General features: G+C 37.3%; 1 protein-coding gene across 3 annotated transcripts in view; it reads left to right on the forward strand.

Moving 5' to 3' along the window:
• The first annotated feature begins 237 nt into the window (after positions 1-237).
• The window catches only part of LOC140158766 (glutamate receptor 1-like), a 41058-nt gene continuing 16938 nt past the window's right edge, over positions 238-24357 (forward strand). The window contains exons 1-10 of one of the 3 annotated variants that reach the window (XM_072181978.1): positions 238-471; positions 3746-3943; positions 4794-5045; positions 5638-5813; positions 6527-6580; positions 7062-7346; positions 8424-8531; positions 8668-8802; positions 9237-9470; positions 11081-12782. In XM_072181978.1, coding sequence (XP_072038079.1) covers positions 384-471; positions 3746-3943; positions 4794-5045; positions 5638-5813; positions 6527-6580; positions 7062-7346; positions 8424-8531; positions 8668-8802; positions 9237-9470; positions 11081-12289 — 2739 coding nt within the window. In that variant the 5' untranslated portion in view covers positions 238-383 and the 3' untranslated portion in view covers positions 12290-12782. Of the gene's footprint in view, positions 472-3745; positions 3944-4793; positions 5046-5637; positions 5814-6526; positions 6581-7061; positions 7347-8423; positions 8532-8667; positions 8803-9236; positions 9471-11080; positions 12783-23353; positions 23672-24357 lie in introns of those variants that run through there. The other 2 variants (XM_072181979.1, XM_072181980.1) reach the window with 2 other exon arrangements.

The raw sequence follows: 24357 nt of genomic DNA on the forward strand, positions 1-24357 counted from the left end.
AATATAGGCCTATTATGCTTTAGGCCTATGGAAACATGGATATGAGTTTAAAGTAGTGTTTCCCCGTACCCTTAATGGCCCATCCATCTTAAATGAAAAAATACAGACAATTCATAATGACGTTTTGCCATACCATTCACATGTATCATATTTGCAACAAACGAACAAAAACTGCGGATACGGACTACTTAATCAGCCAATCAGAATGCCGAAAAACGATTGAATAAAATTATTGTTGGCAGTACCCTAACTGATCAGTTCGACCAGCGGCGAGATTGTGTGCGCACGCGGAACTGTGGAACTATCTTTTGGATATTTTATCCCGGTATTTTACTTGGAATTTATCTTCTTTAACAAGAGTGTCATTTTTTGGAAACGGCAAGATGGGGCGTGAACGCGTCCATCTGCTTTATATTTTTCTGATGATATGTTATCAGTTGCAGACGATCGGAGCTTATAACTATCAAGTTGGTAAGTTATTTAGTATACAGGTAAATTATTAATAGGCGTAAGGTATAATAAGCCTAACATGTACCAGTACAGTGTGGTAAAAACCTTTTGAGGGGTCCAGTGTGGTAAAAACCTTTTGAGGGGTCCAAGTATTTGACATTTTCAGCGGCTTATTAGGAACAGTTGTCTAAAGGGGCAAAGGTAAAAGAATATGGCCAGTGGGTATCATGTTGAACCGCGACAAAAATGTCAATTTTACCCCAAAAATATTAAAAAGGTGAAATTTTGTGTTTTCCAGGCCATTTTTCAACCCCGTTTTCAACATTACACTATTTTTTTTTTTTTTTTAATATATATTTCATTTTGTGGTGGTGGTTGGGGGAGGGGGGGTAGGACGGCCATTTTCTTTAGAGGGGATGAGATATCAAAACAAGCCATTTGGGGGCAGTGTCGTAACCAGCCTATCGTTATTTTAATGCCAAATAGCTCCAAATTGAACAAAATTCGGTTTTAAACTGACCATAAATCAAGGAATTCTTTTACTGGCATGTGGCGAAATATGCCGACGGTACGGTACCGACGGACCGTCGCGTCGATACGGGGCCCCCTTTGGCTACGCTACTTTTTTTTGGGTTTAACCTTCCCTTAATTTGCCATTGCCAATTAGTACTAACTAATGATTAGGATTTAGCTATGTTTCCTTTGGCAAAACAGGATAATATTTTTTAAATCTCAACCAAAATTAGTGCTGTATTAACTGGAATGGGGAGTAGTTGTATAGAACCTACAAGAAAATATTTCTTCCGTTAAAACCTAAGGGGAACACACATCTAGAGACCGCGGGTATGAATCCTAGGACAATTAACTTGTGACACCCCAGCAAACAGAACGTTTTTAACGGGTTATATTTTGGGTATTGGTTTTGGTAAAAAGGTTTAAATAACATTAAATGTCGGATTATGTAAAGGTCATCAAAAACGTTTTTAAAAGTTAACGTTTTGTATGAAAATACAATTTAACAACATGTTTAAAAATGTTGTCCAAATGTTATTGTAAAATATTTTTGGCACAGATTTTTTTGTCAAATATTTTATCAACACTTAAATAACATGAGAATGTTTTATACCCTTTATACATGTATAACCCGACAGTTAAAACGTTTTCTGGGAGCCTTTTGCGAATAATGCCGAAAACGTTTTGTTTGCTGGGACGCGTCTGTCTGTTTTCGAGGATCTATGACCAATTTTGAAACCGTAACGCTTACATTTATCGAAATCAAGCAAAAGATTTCGAATTTCATTATTGACAAACAAGAAAACATTCTAAACCCCGGTTCTAAACTTTATCAATCTTTTGTGCGGTAAAGTCAATGCAGCGCCGCTTCAAAATCAACTATATTGATACGGCCGCGCCTATCTCTACAAATTCAATTATTTTTTGTACATGTACCGGTATTGAATTTTTGTACAAGTCAAGATCATGCTATTGTTGCATTTTGTTGACCTAGCTCTGTATTAACAGTATTATGAAGCTGATGGCGTCGTCATGGTCTTTCGGTTTTTCGTGGTTGTTTCTACCTATACCGTTAATAAATAATTTAATGAACAATAGATTTTGGCATCTGAATGCGATACATTATAGGTAAATACGTGCAATAAACGATGACGGCCAATACCCTGGATAAAATCAGATAAAATACAAGAGAAATCAGTATCGAAATTGCACCAGTTTAGTCATTGTGATAAAATACATGTTTACCGTGGTAAATACGTGGCCTACTTCCGATTCCATAATAATCATGATAATACATACAGCACTAACTTTTTTTTTTTGATTGAAAAAAATATAGTCCCACTTTGCCGAATGAAACAAAAGTTAAAATATTTCGCCAAATTTGTGAAATAAGGGCCAAATATATGCATTTTTTGTACAAAGACTAATTTCAGATTATGCATTCAATTTATGAAACTTCACATTTCCTAATCTCTTTTATAACCAATTATGAAAATTACCATAAAATATTAACAGTTGGTAAATGTTTGTTGGCTCTGAAAAGAGCTGTTCACTGAATACTGTCCCTTGTCAACAGAGAACGAGCAGATCTCGCCTGTCTGCTAATGTAACCAGTTCGGTGGCTCTGAAAAGAGCCGTGCACTGATGACTGTCCCTTGTCAACAGAAAACACGCAGACCTCGCCTATCTGCTGATACAACTGCAGAGTTTCCAACAAAGTAGGTGACCCGTACCTCTTTGTGCGATTATTAAATAAATAGGCTGCCCCAGTCTTCAGTGAATGGCTCTTTTCAGAGCCACCAATCCTTTTACATTAGCAGATAGGCGAGGTTTGCTTGTTATCTGTTGATAAGGGACAGTCTTCAGTGAACGGCTCTTTTCAGAGCCATCAGTAGGCAAGGGGAGGCCTACATGTCTCATTTTTAAGTACTTCGTCCTGAAGTCAGAGCTACTCCTGACGATAGCTTCACGATCCTAAATTTGTCCGGCGGCGAACCCACTAAAAATTTCATTTTCAAATTAGTTTAGCCCAAACGAAGATGTGTTTCGCTATTTGTTGTGCCATTGCGCGCAAAGCGCGAAAAAATTGAGCAATTTACTCTATTTGGGCCCAAAACACGTGTTTTTTTGTTAAAAAAAGAAGATGCACAGGGGAATTATTTCTTCTATTATGATTTTCATAATTATCATGCAAGAATTGGGGGAGGGGTCCATGGTCCAGACCTTTGCAAAATGCAATTGTAATCCAGACTATAAACCATACTTTATAACCAGGATCTGTGCTTAGGCTGACTGCAAATAATACAACATATTTTGCCCCATTTCCCCTAAATTTGAAAAATCATTAAAAGTTGACTTTCTATTGCCAGTTAGTGCTGACTGCTGACTAAATAAAGGATTAGGATTTATTTGGCTACATTCATTTGGCAAAACAGGTTAATAATATATTTTTAATTCAATTACTGCTGTATTTTTCTGCAACTGGGAGTAGGTCAATCAAAAATCGGGGCGAGGGTGGGATGGGGCCGAAGTGAATTTGAAAGGGAAAATCTAAAAATGTGTCTAAAATTGAGCAATTTTTGCCTCTAGTGGTATTTCAGGGGAGACGCCCACTTCTTATGCTGGGGGGGGTAGCCCCATGATCCTGGCATTCACTGATGAAGACATATTAAAAGTGATAATTTACACCAACTAATAATAATATTGTAAGTTGGGTTTGAGCCTATAATCTTTCTTTCTTTCTTTATTTTGGTCTTCGTTTTAAACTACCTTCCTTCCTCAGGTATTCTCTACGGCGAAAACACCAAAGCCCTTCAGTCAAACGCAGGTGGCAGCCTTTACAAGAAGCTGTACAACGATGCTTCTCAGTTTATTTTTGAAAGCCAACTAATCAGCGATGGAGATAGGTTGTCGGCTGCCCACTATGCTCCACCCGACAGTGTATTCGTCAGGAACAGCCATTTCGCAACTGCCAGAGCTGGTTGGTACACTTTTATTTCTTGTGTAAAAAGACAAGTCAATAAGACAGTATATACATTCAGATATTAGTATTATTTTTATTATTATCATGGTTCCGAGCAAAAGACAGACCAGAGATAATCTATAGCTAACCTGGGCTAGATGTTCAGCTCAATAATGACTTGTTTAGAGCAAATAATGTATTTGTGAATGTTCAATTTAGGAGAGGCTACAGCGTCATTGATGCTCTTGTTGTTTTATAACATGTTGCGAAATCACTGCTAAATGTTGCACTTTTGGAACAGAACATATTTGGAGACTCTGGTTTTCAATAATACAGGGCAAGTTGCATAAATCTATGATACCCGGGCTATGATATCAGTGTCAACATGGTCAACGAACACTCAACAGTAATCGTACTAGGCCCATTCCCCCGGACCTTTTCCAGTTTTCTATCGACAATACGTTCTGGTAATCGAAGAGCGTGACCTTCAAGTCATTATCCCATCAGAATCGAACACCGTGCAGACACATATATTGCTGATGTTGTGCAGGCGTGCACAAGATAACCCAGAGACTTCTGGTAACCGAAGAGCGTGACCTTCAAGTCATTGTCCCATCAGAATCGAACACCGTGCAGACACATATATTGCTGATGTGGTGCAGGCGTGCACAAGATAACCCAGAGACTTCTGGTAACCGAAGAGCGTGACCTTCAAGTCATTGTCCCATCAGAATCGAACACCGTACAGACACATATATTGCTGATGTGGTGCAGGCGTGCACAAGATAACCTAGAGACATTCATCAAAGATAAAACATGCACTTCCATGGCTTAAGAATTTGCTGTTTCATTTCCTTTCTCCTCATAGTTTGTAGTAACATGATCAATGGAAAGGATCTGCATGGCATAATCATACCTGATGACATGTGTGACATCTGCGGTGGTGGAATCGGTGCCATGATTGGAGAAGTCTACACACCAACGTTTGCTTTAGATCAGGCAGGTGGTTCCAGTGCTTTCAAGATGATGCCTATTGAAGATGATATTTTGGAAATGTTGGTGGGTGTAATCAATCATTTTCATTGGACCGACTTCATCTTTATATATGACGATGATCCAGGTAAGCATTAAGATTCGATTCGACGCCACTGTAGTCGGATGTGATCTTATTATATCTGTAGTGTGTCCCCCCGGGAGTGACCATGAACCCCCCCCAATGACAGCGATGCCTCTTTTTTCAGTGGGTAATCATGTCATGGTAATGCGTCTATTACATGTATACATGTCATGATGAATTGGTGGCATTTTGGTTATTTTCCCCTGAAAAGCACTCAATTTTGACCACATTAATCATGTTAATGGGTCACCATAATGAGCATATATAAATCACTTAGTTTATACCCAGTCAACTTTCACAAACATGATGGGTACCAAGTTCAGTTTAATACCCTTTCTTTTTCCAGATTCAGTTTAAGTTATGAATGCCAACATGGCCAAAGGGCTCCACATCATGGCCAACGGTCCGCTTATTTTCCGGCTTGTCTCATCTCAACCCCTATACAAATCTCCCACATAATACCTAGCTAACAAGGGACGATGGACATGATAATGGAATATTACAAATGTCGCTCCACAAAATGAGCATGATGACTATGTATATCTCTGTGCAAGTTTGCAGTCAGTTATTTTCTTCATGTTTATTATGTTTCTAGCTTTTGCTGTAATGAGCGCCTTGATGGAGGTAGCTAAAGAAAACGGTTGGCAGATTATTGGATATGGTCTGGAAGACGATCTGGAAGCTATGTTTGAAGACTTGAAAACGAAGAAAGTGAAAAACATCTTGTTTTATTGTGGTTTTGAAGAGAACATTGTACCAGTAAGGAATGCTGTAAGTTGCAAATTATTATTATAGACCATCATCATGCATGGAAAAGGCCACTGTGCAAGATAATATAAATCAGACAGGTTTTTTCACCTTAATATTACTATTTTCTCTCCTCTGATCTCTCCGCCCCTCTCCCCTTGCTTTGATACAAATATATTGCAACATTGCTAAAAATGACGATTTCGTGAACTGTAGTTGAACATTGATCCAATATAATTCTGTCGATTTTCAGTGATTTTGCAAGAGTTATGTGTAGTATGTGTGCTATACGAGTATAATAGTTTTTTTCTCTACGTCACTCCCTCAATTATCTTCTCTCTTTCTCGCCTTCCCTTCTCCATTCTACCTATACTTCCTCTCTTCTCGTGAGATCTTTTTACCGTAAAAACTCGATAGTTAGCACATGTGCTTACTATCGAGCGCTTTCAAAACATGCAAACATGAAGTGCCCCATCCACGAAAGTGTAAAGGGGTTTGAGCAAATCATCGATACACATAGTAATACGAACAAGTAAGCCTGCAAATTTGTGTCTCAACCCCATTAGCTCAGTTGGTAAAGCGCCGGCCTTTGGTATAATTTCATGTTTTCAAAAGCGCTCGAGAGTAAGCACATACTATCGAATTACGATATTGCTCTCAATTTACCTTTCCAGACTCTTTTCTGGTAAACGACTGATTGAACACTTTCCTAAAGTAACACTTTTGTTCGTCAACAGGCATTCAAGACTGGAGCAATGAGAGACACCTATCACTGGATTTTTGGCAATGTTGTAAGTATATACATGCGACTGACCAAGTGCATTAATTAAACTTAAACTAGATCGAAGAGGCCCGAGGTTCATCCATCATTATGTCTTCGTCAGAAGGCTCCTGGCTTTTTCAAAGCGTTGATGATGTTATTGATCCATCTGCCTTGTCGCGGGAAATTTGAACAGATGTTTTGGTTTCACCGAAAGTGGTATTCCTGTCTGCAAAATTGATCTGAGTAGAGAGGATCAAATAATGACTTGTTAGTTGTCTGGTCTATATCCATGGTCTTTATCTCCTATTGCGGATACGTTGCTTCTTTGACCCATCTTGCGCTCTGGCTTCCTTGAACGTCTATTACATCCTGCCAAGTTCCCAGCTAAGCCAGATATCTTTTGGCGTAAACTGTCGGCAGAATAACGTGAAGTTTTTCATTTGGCCTTGACAAATAACTGACCTATGATACTTTGAATTTGATACTATATCTGTATATTGTTTTTAAAGGGTGCGCATGGTCTTGGCCAAGAAGACTTCCTTCAGACAAAGATGCGACAAGATGGGGCTTTTATCACACGTTTCAAGCCAGAAACTGCGGGTATACAAATAAGCACAACTAATGCGGTTCCGCAAAACAAGTGGCCATTCCGACAGAACGCCGCCTATGATGCCATGTTGACACTTGCTGAAGCTATTAAACATTACCAAGAACGTACCAATGGCGAAAAACCTGAAGCCATCCCACGTTGTGGATCGGATAAAAAGAGTCCGCTCATTAAGGATCTTGCAGAGGTATGGAACTCAATTAAAAAAATAACATGAAGATAATAAGGCATCGATTTTCTTGTCTCTCTCTCTTATTCATTTTGACAGCTTTGTAATCTAGGGGAAAACGGTATGGAGTGTAATGTGCGCAGTATAAGTAGCGTAGAAGAGGATGACTACGCCCGTTCCAGAACGAAACAAGTTTAGGGTTTGAAATATTACATTTGTCATGTTTATAATGTAACACGAAATGTTACATGTTACAAATTCTTCGGACAAATTTTCCGCGTTTGTTCCAGATTAATTTCTTGTTCATGTTCCTCAAAGTTTTGTATAATTCAAATTTTGCAATAGGCTGGCTAAATCATTTTATTACGCTTCGTTCATGACATGAGATAAACCTTGACAAGAACTGATTAAAGACAACGCCATTGATGAAGATAGATAACATTACCATCCCCACTGTTTACAACTGCTCCAGTTTACTAACCATACTAGCCGGTCCCGTGTACTCGGAACCTAGCGGGTACCCGGGGGGGGGGCACTCCAACTTTGGAGGTGACGCGTATGCACTGCTGTTAAGACCCCCCTTTTCAGCGTCGCTGTCACCCAAAGACCCCATATTTTTTTACAAACACATGCTCTGTCACCCGAAGACCCCCTATTTTTTCATTTTATCTGTCACTCACCCAAAGACCCTAACAAGTTCAATTTGAACAGCAACTTTTATTTATCACTGATTTTGTTACTTATTTTGAAAAACCAAAGAAATTTGAAGCCATTTAGAACTAGAAATTCGATTTTCAAGGTTTCTGTGGCGCTGTTTCGGCTCTCACCAAAGGATTCCATTAAAAAAAAGTCATGTTCTCACCCAATGACCCCATATTTTTTTACATTTTGCTCTCATCGAATGCCCCTTAGTGCGAAAGTGCCAGCCCTACACCTATATCCATTTCATATTGAAGTGCACCCCCCCCGGGAGCAGGTACCCCAGCGCAAGTCTGTGTCCCGCTAGTCTCTAGTAACACATGCATTCTCCTTACTAATCGGTTGAAGTTCAAGAAATGGGTCGAGTCTGAACAATATTTGATGCTTTCCCCACAGATTAATATTGAAGGTTTAACTGGAGAGATTGCCTTCAACCCTCAAGGTGATCGCATCAACTACACCATCAACATCTACTCTGGCAAAGATAGGCACAACATCCTGAAGGTACGTTTAGATTAAAAATACTTCAACAACTTGGGTATTAGCTTCAATCTTTATATTAAAAAAAAATCTGTATTAAACTGAGACCTATTGTGTTTCTACAACAAGGTATTTATAACGGCACTTATTTACGTTTCAGGCTGGTCAGTGGACACAGGATATTACACACTGGGAAAAGAAGAACCGCAAGACATGGCCTAAACCTGGAAATCGTCTGTACATGCAGCCATTCAGACAATCCGACAAGGATGTAATCAAGATATTATGTATTGAGGTAAATTTAAATTTTTGAGAAAAGCAATACTTAATTGCCGCCACTGCATTAATTGCCAAGAATAAACGATAAAAGATTATAGGATGTGCTTCTATATGAATTACCTGATTACGATACATGTAGTAAGAATGCTATTATAAAGGAGTATTTCGTGATTCTCTATTTATGTCATTTTTCATTAGATATCCACGAAAAAAAACTATTCCCAAAATTTCAGTTAATTCCGATTTTGCGTTCGCGAGGGATCACGATTTTAAAGGAGTATTTCGTGATCCTAGCATCCTAATTTTGTGACATTTTTCAGATGCCAAAAATGACGTGAAATGCCCTTTTAAATCAGAAAAGCACAGGTATTCAAGTTACGCATATAATACAACCAAGTAGAAGTTAAGCCCACTATGTAGAAGTGACGATTTTATACCTTCCTTTTTCAGGAACCTCCGTTTTTGTTTGTGAGAGGACAAACTCGTGGTGCTCGTCAAACCGATAACCAAGCTTTTGGCTACCAAGGTTTTATTCCCGATCTCCTGGAGGAGATTAAGAAAGTGATGGAACACGATGGCATGGATTTCACCTACGAATTGGAGCTTATGTCAGAAGGAAATTATGGTCGTAGAGACTCGGTGTCTGGACAGTGGGATGGTATGATACAAGAACTGATTGAAGATGTAAGTGCATAATTAATGAAATTATTCTTATTTGAAGGAGCATTAACATTGAAACTATGGGTCTTCCAGTAAGAGATTTAAAATGGCAAAGGCGGGTCGCGATTTTTTTTTCGTAGGGCCTATTTTGATTTCCCCCCGTTTTTCAAAATCAAACCCCGGGAATCAAACACGGAATGAAGCAAACTCACTGAAAAAATAAGATTTTCTGAAAAATCAACTGATTTTACCACATGCATTACAAATAATTATGGTGTACGAAAAAGAAATACTCGCAGGCGGGTCAGCAGGCACCGGTCAATTTACAGCAAGTTCAAGTTGAAAGTATTTCCATTGTCATTTCCTCCAACTAGGTGACTAGAAGTTCCCTATATCTAGAGAGCCAGCCATCATACTTTGAATTTCAATTCATTTGCACTTGGGAAATTCCATTGTGTTTGATTCAAATTAGGCTGATATCAATACATTTTATGGCAAATCATTAAAATTGATATTTTTGATATTTAACAGTACTCGAAGTAAACTTTATAAATCTGATGATTTATACTTAAAGTGTATGTAGGTGGGATGAAAAGCCGACGATCAATTGAAAATTTTGACCTTTCGTATTGAAGATATGGATTTTTCCAAAACACACACAAAAATAGGTCTTTTTGGGAAAAAATCCATATCTTTAATATGAAAGGTCAAATTTTTCAATTGATCGTCGGCTTTTCCTCCCAGCTACATACACTTTAAGACTATATCATTAAATTTATAAAATTTACTTCGAGGACTGTTATATCTCCAATTAATGTGAAAAATATCAAATTTTAATAATTTGTCATAAAATTTAGTTATGGTCTTAAGGGAACTGGAATGAGCGTTTCGACAGCATTTTTTATGGGACATGAGAGCACATCAGACCTATCGAATTGCATTCTGAATACGAAGAATGTCTTTCTGATATCAAATAATTTTCATTTTATGAAATTCACGATATAATACAAATTTTATGACAAATTATTAAAATTTGATATTTTTCACATTTTGGAGATATAACAGTCCTCGAAGTAAATTTTATAAATTTAATGATATAGTCTTAAAGTGTATGTAGCTGGGAGGAAAAGCCGACGATCAATTGAAAAATTTGACCTTTCATATTGAAGATATGGATTTTTTCCCAAAAAGACCTATTTTTTTTGTGTTTTGGAAAAAATCCATATCTTCAATACGAAAGGTCAAAATTTTCAATTGATCGTCGGCTTTTCATCCCACCTACATACACTTTAAGTATAAATCATCAGATTACTGTTAAATATCAAAATATCAATTTTAATGATTTGCCATAAAATGTGTATTACATTGCGAATTTCAAAAATCAAAATTATTTGATATCAGAAGGCCATTCTTCGTATTCAGAATGCAATTCGATATGTCTGATGTGCTCTAACATGTATAATGTCCGGTTATGTCCCACAATAAATACTGTCCAAACGTTCATACCCCTTCCCTTAAGTTGAGAAAAGATGTTTGCGTTTCTGTGCGGTCTCCGTGGAAGCAAACACATTCAAATGCCTTCAAAAGAAAGAATAGCTTCATACCATTTTATTTCTTTCCTTATTTCCCTCCAGGATGCTGACATTGCAGCAGGTGCTCTAACAAAGACAAGTATAAGGGAAGAAGCCATTGATTTCACCGATCATTTTTTGAAGAGCGACATCAAGATCTTGATCAAGCATCCTAACTTTGGTGTCCAGGAATACCCATTCGTCCCCGTCTACCCATTCCACGTTGGAGTATGGTTTACCAACCTGGCTGCCTTGGTAGTTGTCACCGTATTGCTGTGGGTGATGGCTCGTTGGAATCCTTATGAATGGCGTCAAATGTACCAGAGAGGGGAAACAGGACAAGAAGAAGGTGATACTTTCTGTATTCGCAATGTATTCTGGTACTTGTGGTCAACTTTGATGTTGCAGAGTTACACCCGATCGCCTCGTTCTCATTCCGGTCGCCTTCTGTCATCCTTCTGGTTCTACTTTGTACTTGTAATGATTTTTATGTATGGACTAACTATAACTCCATTCCTGAAGGTATCCAAGAATGTTCTCTTCATCCGCGGTATGGGAGATTTACTGAAACTGGAGCAGACCGTTCATTACGGTGTCGTCCGTCACAGCCCTACCTATGATTATTTCAAGCACTCGACAGATGAAACAATCCAAACTGTGTGGGCTCAAATGGCCACTTTAGATCGTGATCCATTTGTCGCACGTCTTAATGATGGTGTCCGTCGCGTTCGTCGTTCAAACGGACGCTATGCTTTGATAAGTGAGGAAAAGCTGCTTATGTGGCAAGCCAACGACTGGCCCTGTGAATTATTTGTCACTGGCGGTACGTCCACAAGGATTAAATACGCCTTGGCTGTTCCATCAGGATCCCCACTACGTGACCAACTTACCTACGCTATAAAAAAGCTGAAAAAAGAGGGAATATTGGCCAAATTGGAGAAGACAAACTGGAAAGGAAGTCAACGATGCGCAAATCAAACCACGTGGGAAAAGGACTCTGTGTATTCCCTCAACTCAAATGATCTGATGGGAGTTTATTATATGTTCGCAATTGGAGTGGTACTCAGTATCATTATCTTCATCCTTGATTGGGTGTTCGCTATGGTCTTCCCATCTGAACCCAAACCTGTAGGAAGATCATTTAATAGATCACCCTCTCCTCAACGAAAACCTACCATAGGTATGGATGATTTTGGTGCAGCAGCACGCGCACCGTCACCACCGCGGTCACCCCCACCAGATCAGGGAGGAGCTAAAACTGATTGGATTTAGTCTGCTGCAAAACATCCAGCGGTTTTGTAAGTTGTTGAATTTGTTAAACTTGCAACCATTCCATATATAGTCATCATATAGGTTTAGAATTGTTTGCTGTGATTTTCCTCCAAATTTAAACTTGACGGCAGTGAGAATTATAAAAAAAAAATCATGCAGGCCTTAAAATCTATTCTACTGAGAATAATAACAGTTCAACTACAGATATGATTGCACAATTTAGGAATTTTGTTACCTATCCCGACCATAAGTCGTTCGAACACTTGTGAAAGTAGGATTGTTTTAACCCGTATTTTAGTTATAACATACTGAAATTTAGTTTGTTTTTTTTTGGTGTAAAGTCTGAACCCGTTCCTACTACTACAGCCCTCCCCCTTCCCCACCAATCAATGTTGCATGTCTCTAAGGGTGCATGGCCAAATAAACAACTACCAACATTGATCCGGGGGAATGGGGGCCCGAATGGGGGCATATTTGCAGTACTCCTGTTAAAGTGTTCGTACAATTATGACCGGGATTGTAGGTTACACGCGTGTAAAATAGGCCCAGTTCCAGTGATGAGGCAAACCTGACTTATTTTATGCATTACGTTGGTAACGAAACAATCTATATTGTATAATCCTATCTTTATTTGAATTGTTTCATCAAGACGAACATTATGAAACCTCTTCTTTCAAAATCGGAACAATTTGATATTTTGACCCCCATAGAGCCAAAATCAAGTGCTTTGACCTTTCGGTAATAACTCGAGAACGGTGCATTCTACATTGGAGTCATTCTATGCCAAATTAACCAATGCAATGGGTTGGCAGGTCACCCCCTCAGACTTTGCTGAAAATCATTTCTAGCATATCTCTATGGGAAAAATGGCATTTGATTTGGGTTAAAAGTCACAGATAGTTCACTAGCAGACCAACTCTTATTATACAAAAGTTTGTAGCATGGCCTAAGCGTAATCTGGTACTAATCGTGGTTAATCAGAGGATGATTTAAGGAAGCCCCATCATGCACTGCAAACGTGTTATCACCAGAGTTTCAACTGCCACTTTACTTTTCAAATCCCATTGAATTCTGTGCAAAAGACGTTGTTTAAGAATTGTGCTTGTGTCATTATTAGTTGGTCGATTTCAGATCTAAAGTGATGTATGCATGAAGGATAATTCACACCATCTGTTGGTAACATAAAATGTGAAATCGACCAGCATTGTGAATGCGTTTTTATTGTAAATATACCAGTCCAAATTCAAATTTAACCATGGCCGCCAATGCAGTGTGCGAGCAGTCGTGTCATGTTCACTCACACAGCTGTGCTAACCGCAAGTCAACACAGTGGCGTGGTGGGAAGTGCTTAAATCATCCTCTGGTGGTTAATGCACTCTTACAATGATTTTTTACCATGATTGGTTATCATAATGCATGTTTTTAGTGATTTTCATAATTTTTGGCAATTTCTTGCATGCAAAAAGCGAAAAAAGTCCCTTGATTTTGCAGTTCCGAAAGACTTCCTTATAACCGGTACTCCCTCAGCTCCCAAAGACCCACCATCTCCGAATTCCGGGGAGCATACCCACCAAAATTTGATGTTATATCACGATTATAATTATGAAGTACAAAATATGAAGCGGAGTTAGCCACAAATTTCACCCAAATGACAGTGGAATCCACTTCTCCTGCTGTTTCATTTTCCAAATGTCAATCTTTACTATGTCTTTCCTTGCGTATGTGTAACTGTAAATATCAGCTTTTTTAGGGACGCCCATTTGATTTTCAGGGAAGGGGCTGGATATTGAGGTCGGCCAAGTGTTGTTTTTTCGCCACCGAAGTGTTAGGCGCGTCCCTTTCCCTTATAGTATCCAACACTTAAAGTCATAATGTACGATTTCCTTCAAATTTTAAATTTGTTATTCTATACTCAAAATGCTGAAATGATACAAGTAATTTCTGGAAGGGTTTCTGGTTAAGTGAAAGAAATCCCACTGGTTATTTTGGCCATTTAACGTGCAGATAGGGATGATAGGAGGACCGTGATTATTATGACTTGGTGTCTAACTTTGCTCTGTTGGCAGTGGCGGGACCAGGAATTTTTTTTTCGGGGGGATGGCAAAGAGAATTTCGGGGGGCAAAATTGCCGCAAAAAGTGGAAATTTACGTAATTTGGGGTTTTGACTCAAAAGTAGGGGGGGAACTGGGGGGCAAGAAATATATTTGGGGTGGCAAATTCCCCCTTCCCCCCGTAGCGCTGCCACTGTTGACCTACAAACATAAAAAAAATTTGGCTGATTCCATTTACATGATTTAGGTGCAAGTTGGGACATGTGTATACAAACATTGCAAATATGCTGAAATAAATCAGGTTTGAAAATACCCAATTTCATATTATAAGATCGTACATTATGGCTTTAACTGTCAAATTTGGATATGATTAATAGAAATATTTTAAGCTGTTGACAACTAGTCGGTGTAGGTATAAATACTTAGATAAAATTATAAACAGTTCTTGAAATGGAGCCTTGCTTTTTTTATATTAAATTGATATGTGTTTGTATTATGTGTGCATGTAAATATTAAGATACTATACTGTATTATTTGGAACTTTTGTATGCAAAAAGTAAATAATTATACAAAATGAATGCATATACATTTAGCAAGTGTCTTTCAACCGATTTTGTGTTTTACTATTTTATTTTCCCAACAAAATTGAGTCCCATATGGTTTCCTGTTTTTATATAGAAGTGAATTCCTACGTATAGCCTAACACCAGACCCTATTAACCTTCTGTTCTTACCCTGATCCTACATGTATTAAAGCCATATTATAACATTTGCTGAGGAGAACGCCCTCAAAAAAATTTTTTAATTCAGGTTTTTACATGATTGTAATGTACTTTAGTAAACAAAGATTCTCTGCAAAAATCAAGACTTTAGGTGCTGTAGATTTGTCAAAATCCGAGATTTTGAATAAACCGCCGGAACCGTCGTTTTATTATTACGATAGAAATATTAGTCGAACGCGTATGCGATGTCAACACCCCTACGTACACAGCGTGCGGGACACACACACACCAGAGGATCGTACCATATTACAACCGCCGGAGTAACATGCATTGGCGCTAGTAGTAAATTCCAATTTTCTTTGCTTTACCTCACTTGTTCGGCTCAAAATTAAAGGGACGTATCTGACAGTAAATGCTAACATTTTATAGAAAATGAATAATAATCTATTTTTAAAGAAATGTTATAATATGGCTTTAAGCTGATTACTCCATAGACACGGGGCCAAAAATACAAGCAAATTCGCATATATTCTTGTCCCTGGATTAATCCAGGGGCGTAGCCAGGGGAGGAATCGGTACCCCCCCCCCCCAAAAAGAAACACATCAGGGGTAAAATGGGGTCGGCAAAAAGTAAAGTGTAAAATGATTAAAAATTGACAAATGAGGACAAAAATTGGCTTTTCCCCCACACACTAAAATACTTGCAACTTTAACGCCCATTCAGTGATTTGCTCATCCCGACGATCGTAAAAATCCAGATTTTGGTACTTTTGTCATTGATGTGCTTCAAAAATTATACCAAATGACAATTTGAATGACTTATCCTTCACTTGTAAGCAATTTATAAACAAGTTTTTACACTTGCGCTGGAATCTTTGAATGGGACTTTAATACATGTTGGACCAAAGTAAGAATAGAGGGTTACTAGGGTCTGGTGTTAGGATACGTAGGAATTCACTTGGGATGTAAACAGGGTTACCAATGGTTACATGCTTTAGATTGACAAATTTGTATATTTTTTTCTGTTACCATGGTTACTGTGATTTTTATTAATACTAAATAATAATAAAAAATATTATCTTAACGATTGATAATACGTTACAAACGTCATTATTACAATTTTTAATATTGACATATTTACTTTAATAAAGTAAAATCTGCTGTGTATTGAGATAAAAATAAGTGTCCTATTTTTTTCTTATGTGTGTGTGATCAGACAAGTGCTTGGCTTTGGTTGGTGATGAGGAAATTTCCAGTTAGAACCAAAATATAACCAACAAGAAGAGTCTTTCAAAAAGACACAGCCGCACTCTTTTTGGAAAATGGTGTCCATTATTATGTTCTTAGAATGTTCCTTCCTATATACTTGGACTCAACACACGGACAGCGTTGCACAGGCTTTTTCCAACATTTTTTCAATCCATGGCGTTGTCTTTTTTTAAAGACAGTTCTTGTTGTACCTAACCCATGCATTCAAATGTCATTTAAAGCCATATTATAACATTTGCTGAGGAGAACGCCCTCAAAAAAATTTTTAAATTCAGGTTTTTACACCATTGTAATGTACTTTAATGAACAAAGATTCTCTGCAAAAATCAAGACTTTGGGTGCTGTAGTTTTGTCAAAATCCGAGATTTTGAATAAACCGCCGGAACCGTCGTTTTATTATTACGATAGAAATATTAGTCGAACGCGTATGCGATGTCAAGTGTACACTGCGTGCGGGACACACACACACGTAATATATTACAACCACAGGAGTAACATACATTGGCGCTAGTAGTAAATTCCAATTTTCTTTGCTTTACCTCACTTGTTCGGCTCAAAATTAAAAGGGGACATATCTGACAATAAATGCTAACATTTTATTGAAAATGAATACTAATCTATTTTTAAAGAAATGTTATAATATGGCTTTAATGAATATTAGTATCAGGCCCCGGGTATCAGGCATTATGAATCTGGGCCAAAAGCCTTCAAAACAGGCTGAAAATAAAGAAAAGTGCAGGAATTTGGACTTCAGGAAAGCAGGAATAGTACGGTATGCAAACATATTGAGTTAAAGAACTGAAACAATGGGGAATGATGTTACTCCAGTTTTGGTTATGACACCGGGTTGTGACACCACCATCTTCTTGGCTGATGTGTTTTATAAACTCCTCAGCAAAAGTCAAAGTTTTTTCAAGCATCTATAAAGTAGCGCCCTTTTAAAACGGGCGCCCCTCCCCCACCCGGGTCTCAAAAAAAAAAGAAGCAAATTTAGGTGCGCTTCTCGTGAATTTGTTCCATTTAAGGTTATTAATTATTTAAAACTGTTGTGATTTGGTAGTTCACAGCATTCTTACGAATGGTAGTGAGCTTTGGCAAAACCTTTTATAGGTGTTGCGGTTCTTGAGTTATGTTGTAAAGAGGGCTGAAACAACAACACTTTTGTAAAACGTACATAACTCATTAACAACAATAAATTAAGCAAGTTTGCAATATTTACACGTTTCATGATCCTAGCCAAGAAATTCGCCCCCCCCCCCGGTTGCTGAAGTTCTGCTATATCTCGGATTATTTGTAACATGTTCATTATCATCATAATCATGTTGCATATCAAGGGGATTTTATTTGATTGTCCTCCATCTGTTTTTGAAAAGCCTCTTCCAAACGCGCTGATGGGTCCTTGAATGATCAGATTTTTTATTCTTTGAAAATCATGTTGATTCAATGTCAAGGAAGCCAGGGTTTTTGGGGCGCCCGCTACGGCGCACAGTGGGCCAGAATCGCCTCAAAGTGTGCCAAAATTATAAACGGACAATCAAACGCATAAAAACACGGTAAAATGACTATATTAGGGGTTTTTGAGGCTGTAGAATTCAATGGAGGCATTTTCAAAAATGCATGACGTCATCAAAATGCTGAACGGTGATTGGTCGATCATTTTTACAACAGTATTTCAAATGACATATGTAAAAATTTTAATTGAAAAAGCAAAATAGGGGTTCCAAGGGGTGCGAAATTCAGTGATGACATTTTGAAAAGTGTATGACGTCATTAATATGCTGATATGTGATTGGTCAATTATTCCTCCCACAGTTATTCAAATGCCTGTATAATATTATAAACACTTTCAAATCGGGGGTTTTAAGGACTGTGGAATCCAATAGAGCCATTTTCCAAGGCATATGACGTCATTAAAATACCGAACCGTGATTGGCTAATTACTCTTACAACAGTAATTCAAATGTCCGATTGGAAAAGTATTAGCAAATAGCATATTCAAGGTTATACGGACTGCAAAATTCACTGACGGCATTTTCTAATACGTATGACATCAATATTAATGCGGACATTTTAATTGTCTAATATAAGCAAGCAAACAAACAACCAACCAGACAAGATGTTGGGGGTGTTTTCTCTTCAAAATTTGTACGTGATTCTTCCTGTCGGACTCCAAAACGTCGCCATTATCTTAAACGTAATTTTGGCCTTAATTTTCAACCCATCACTATATACCAATTTCCTTGAAAAAGCAACCAATTTTGCCCAAATTGGGTACTTTTACCAACATGTTTCTAAAAATACACAATGTAGGCCTAGTGGGCGCTTTCGTCTGTGGTGAAAACCCACCCATCGCTTTACAAAAATGGGCGAAAAGCACCCCAAAAGGCAAGTCATATACGTATACCATGGCAATGGGAGACCCCACCCCGGATGTTAAAACTTATTAATTTAATTCACGAATTTAATATTTAATTAACGAATCTAATATAATATATAATTCGCAGAATATTAAATTCGTAGATTTAATATTTAATTTATTTAATATTAAATTCACAGATATAACATTGAATTCATGAGATTTGAAATCTAATTCGCGAAATTTATATTAAATTCACGGATTTTATATTTAATTCGCAGATTTGATATTTAATTTACAAATGTTATATTTAATTCTTGAATTTAATATTAAATTCGCAGATTTGATATTAAATCTGCGAATTATATATTTCATCTGCAAATTTAATATTTGCGAATTTAATATTCAATTTGCGAATTAAATATTCAATTTGCGAATTTAATATTAAATCTGCGAATTAAATATTAAATCTGCGAATTAAATATTAAATTCAAAAATTAAATATGAAAATTTCGAATTAAATATAACATTTGCAAAATAAATTTTAAATCTGCCAATTTAATATTAAATCTGTGAATTAATTAATTATAAATTTAAAATTCGCAGATTTGATATTTAATTCGCAGATTTAATATTAAATCGGTGAATTCAATGTTAAATTTACGAATTAAATTCTAGGCCTACTAGTGTATTTAAAAGTGTGTTAAACTTTATCCATCTCTATACGGAGGTTGTACGGAGTTTTGTCTCCCACCAAGCTATTAAAGGGGGGTAACCCTATCGGTTTAGGATATGGATTCTCTTCAAACTTACACACAATGTCAAATATTGTCCCCTTTATCAATCTATGTGAGAAAACGGGAACAATTTCAGCATAAATGTGAATAATTAGCATATTAGCAAGCCAATACACTGGTACGCGTGCATTGCATTCTGGTCAGGCATCTCGAAACAACGGCCGAGCGCATGTCCCGGTGGAAACAGGAAGTGTTCGCCTTGGTACTGAAAAACCGGCTCGCCCCTGTACACTTTTATACCCTCTATTCATACTGATTAATCTTAAAAACATTACATATCACTGCGCTCATTATCATTCTTGACAAGATAGCCCATGCTGTATTTACTTCGCTTAATTATTTCTTTATTTTTAGCTATATGATGCACATTTTCACATATTTATGATTTTTCTTTGTTTTATTTTTTAACTAATTTTTTAATGGGGGAGGTGCTCTCATAATTTTTTTCATATTCCTCGTATCATGCTTGACAATATAGGTCATGTTTCCTTATTTATTTCGCCTCTTATGTATTTCTTTATTTTTGTTTTTGTTTTATATCATTATAGCGCCATCTATAGTTTGACATTAGGGGCCTATTTGATGTATTTTTGCGGACGAATTGGTACTGGGGTGAAGTCTTCCGAATCTATTCCGATTTCATTCTATGACTACCCAAAACTCCCGTGTCGTGTAAAATGCGAACAACTGGTATACCTGTAAAAACCGCTGTGTTTCATGATTTCTCCGGAAATACATCGACTTGGAGCGTCAAATTTCAGGATAGTAATGAGAAAAATAGTATCTATTATGTGATACCAAAACCTCAGCAACAATGAAAAAAATCGGGGGGATGATGCTGTCGATCGGGTTTAATACGGACCTTTAATAGAACACTGTGCATCTCCAGATGTTTGTACACGCTGCAGCGCGGTACATCTCTTTTCACCTGAATTTACGATTTTGTGGCCACTTTTACTGGCACAGGGCCTCATAAAACTGACTCCACTGCAGAAGACTGCAAAAAGCTGCAACTGAATTTGGTACCACCACAAAGATGAAACTTTTCTGAATGTGCCTGTATAAGTTTTAAGGCGGGAATCGACGGGAATCTAATCTTTCGAGATCAAATTTGTTAAAATGTAATATTTCCTTAGTTTCGAGGACGTTTAAGCCAAAATATTTAATTCCGTGAAGGTTTTCACATTCTTCATATCCTATTGTTATATTCTACAAATAGTTTCTCAAATAGCTGTGAAAGCACAAATGAATCAGAAATGTCAAAACAAAATTATAGAATTTTACCCCCAAATCATGATTTTTCTAATAAGAAGCAGATTGTGGCGATTTCGCGTGTTTAAATATTTTCAGAAAATATTCTTAGGTTCATTATCTTTCCAAATCACATAAAAAAAATTCGAACATTGAAAGTCACTGAAGTAGGGTTTTGGCACACTTTGACTTTGACCTGGCCCACTGTGCGGCGGCGGCCCATTATTTGGCTTGACTTTGCAAAAAGCTTCTAATTTCGGTCTTGCTAGATTTACTTCGTAATCTGTTTTGCTTAAAAGTATGCCCAGCTTAGAAATAAAACCACAATATGCTTGGATTTTATTTTATTATTGTTTTCTGATATGCACGGGATAAAATGCGCGTATATTCTTTGTTTAAAATACAAAATTAATAATGGACTTATAAAAACACCAAATAAACCGTGACCTTTGTATGGTCAGTTTTGGTTTAAACCAGTTTACCGCCTCTTAGAACCCGATAGACGGTGACATTTGACCATTCTAATTATGTATGTTTTGAACATGTTTGCACATGAACTAGTTGTTTACAGTATGAAGAATCTACAACATGCTCATCTATCAGGGCACAGTTCTTTAAACCCAATACATTTGTGCATTCATTGAATGACCTTTGAAAATGTGAGTACAAAAACTCATACTCTGCAACTTAAGGTCAAATTTTGCACTATGATTGTTTAATTGAGGTTATTGATAATATGCCACTGGAATGAGGCCATTGTGGTCCATAGTGATTGCAGTAGCAACAGGGCCGTGACCTTTGCACACCTAATCCTTAAACCAAACCAAACAACCACTGACCAATCGAAATCATGAAATCACTAATTGGTTTATGTGCTTGACTGCTAACTGATTGTGACCAAAGATATTAGAATACAGCTCAGTATCTTTGTGGTGACTATCTCTGATAAAAAACCATTAATTAACGAATTTCAATTCTGGTCAGCAGAGAAAGGAATAAATTCGAAAGACATGACTGTGTTAGAAGTGTATTTGCAACCAGAGTTGCCAACCCCGCGATATGGTAGCCCAATTAGGCGACTTTTGACTCGTGGTTCACCGTTGTTGGGCAGTTTTGTTAGTGTTTACCCAAAATGCTGAATGAAATAATATTTATTGTAATATGCCTAACTGCTGGGAAGGGTTCCTAGCAAGGTAAAGTGAAAGAAACCCCAATGGCTATTTTGTCCGTTTAAAATAGAGTTCTATGGCTGATTTAAAGTCATAATTATGACGTAATTTTGTTATTTATTAATTAATTTTTAGCAGAATTAATAACATAAAAATGGGCTGTGCCCGTTTCATGAAGAATAACGATCGATCTTACCCTTGATTTAACGGGCCTGTCAATTTCTTGGAATTGTTTGATATGAAAGGAGGGTATGATTTTTTTGTAATAGTTTAAGTATTTCCTAGCCTCTCTTGGCCACAGGGTTGGCTACAAAAGACACAGAGTATACCTTAGGATAAACTGGCATGAGTGCGCCGGACCCCAGGTTTTCAACATTTCAGGATTGTTTCTGGACGGAGGTCGGGTGAAAAACGAAATTAAGTTTACATGACTTTGTCGAAATTCGTCATGTGATAGATGACTAGGGGGGAAGCTTACTTATTTGTGTCTTCATATACCCTAGGCCCTGCATAACGAAATTCAACAATATTAAATATCCAAAGCAATATCCTCACTACAATAGGCCCCCAAAACAGAACTCCCACCCCACATAATCACAAATTGACACGAAAGCTTCATTCCATGAAGCATTTCTCTCGTATTTGATCATCATATCCCTCCAGCTCACATTGGGCGCCCCATTCCTTTTTTAAAGGAATTTTTATTGAAAATGGCCCGGAAAATGGATGGAGAACGAAAGTTCAACATTTGTCTAGATTCGATTAACGATTTTCCGGTGTATAATTTGTTAAACTTGAAAGTAAGGCCCGGGAAGTGGGGTTGAAAGGTGTTAGCTTGTTCTATGGTGCTTAGTGTGTGGAATTTCAGAAACTTGCTATTGTATGAACAGGTATTAATTATAACCATGAACGTCCAGTGAAAGCGCGTTCAGAGTCTTGCCCATGCGTTTACCATGATTGTTTATACTGAAATCAGTCTCGACAGAGATGATCATTCATCATAAATCGTCGGCATGATTGTTCTTAAAGGAGACCGACAAGTTCAAGTCCAAACTGCACTGAAAGGTGACTGAAAATTCACTGTTACATTTGTTTACTGTTACATTTACGGTGAGTACAATCTTCTTATTAAATCACAGTTCGTTCATGTTCCCTGATTCGACCCCCTCTGAATTAGGCTCTGTTTTATAAGTGACCCAAATGACAATTTAATTTTAATATGATTTGTTATTATAAAAATAACCGTCACGGATTCAATTCAATAGCACATTATTAAATGACACCATTACAAGCCTAAGCCTATGACAAACCTCTTTTGAGATGAAAAAGCAATCTCAAAATAATTGCCATGATTAATGTTACGCTTCCCCGCCCATCAAAGGAAAACCTTGCTCTATTGACGTTTTGCCATACCACTGTTAATGCATCATCTTTGCTCTTTGCATATTTTAGCAAGAACAAAAAACCGCGGATTCGGACTGCTTCATCAGCCAATCAGGAGGGCCGAAACTGGGCTGAGTCGAGGAGGAGCAGAGTGTGCGCAACAAGTAAACCGTTTTCAGACTCAGTACGGCCGAATCGACTCCATGATATTTGTGGATCATAGAATATAACATATCAGTACGGTGGATCTATCTTTTGGATATTTTACTTGGATTTTGTCATCTTTTGGACACGGCAAGATGGGGCGTGAACACGTCCATCTGCTTTATATTTTTCTATTATGTTATCAGTTGCAGACGATCGGAGCTTATAACTATCAAGTTGGTAAGTGTAATTTAATAGGCGTAAGGCAGTGGTTATTCAATACTCATGGTTCATTTATTTCACTCTTATTCTGGTTTGTTTTCCCGTGATAAATGTGTTGACTTTCACAAGAATACTTGTTTCATCTTTGATCAAATAAAATGGTGAACTTGTTTACATCCATCCAGGTATCAGTCACATTGATGGATAGATGAGGAAGTTAGTGGAAACATGTTAAATTAATGTGATATTATTCGCGGTTCCGGCACACAATAGGCCTATCGACTCCGGAATCGTTCAATGACATTATGACATAACAAATGTAAAAGAAATGTTTACGCGCCTACCATAAAATAGAATTGTTTTCCATGATATGCTAAAATTGCTTAGAAATTATTAAAACCTTTTTTTTTTTTAAGTTTTGGAATCGCTGTTAACTCGAGAATGAAAATAGCAAACGAAATAGCTATTGTGCGGCCTAATATTGTCACAAATACAGTGTACATAATTATCATGTCATGTATGCGTTTGTCCCGGATCCCGGGGCGTTTGTTGTGCAATAGGACTCAATTTTAAGGCAATTTCCCACACGATGCTTCTGCCCAATCAACAAAATGATGCATATTTATAATTATTTTTGACGAAAATCATTAACATTATGACAAAAGCAATGACTCTTTAGCTAGGAATTTTAACTCTGTTGATCA

This window comes from Amphiura filiformis, chromosome 8, assembly GCF_039555335.1.
Source record: "Amphiura filiformis chromosome 8, Afil_fr2py, whole genome shotgun sequence".
NCBI classification, from domain to species: domain Eukaryota; kingdom Metazoa; phylum Echinodermata; class Ophiuroidea; order Amphilepidida; family Amphiuridae; genus Amphiura; species Amphiura filiformis.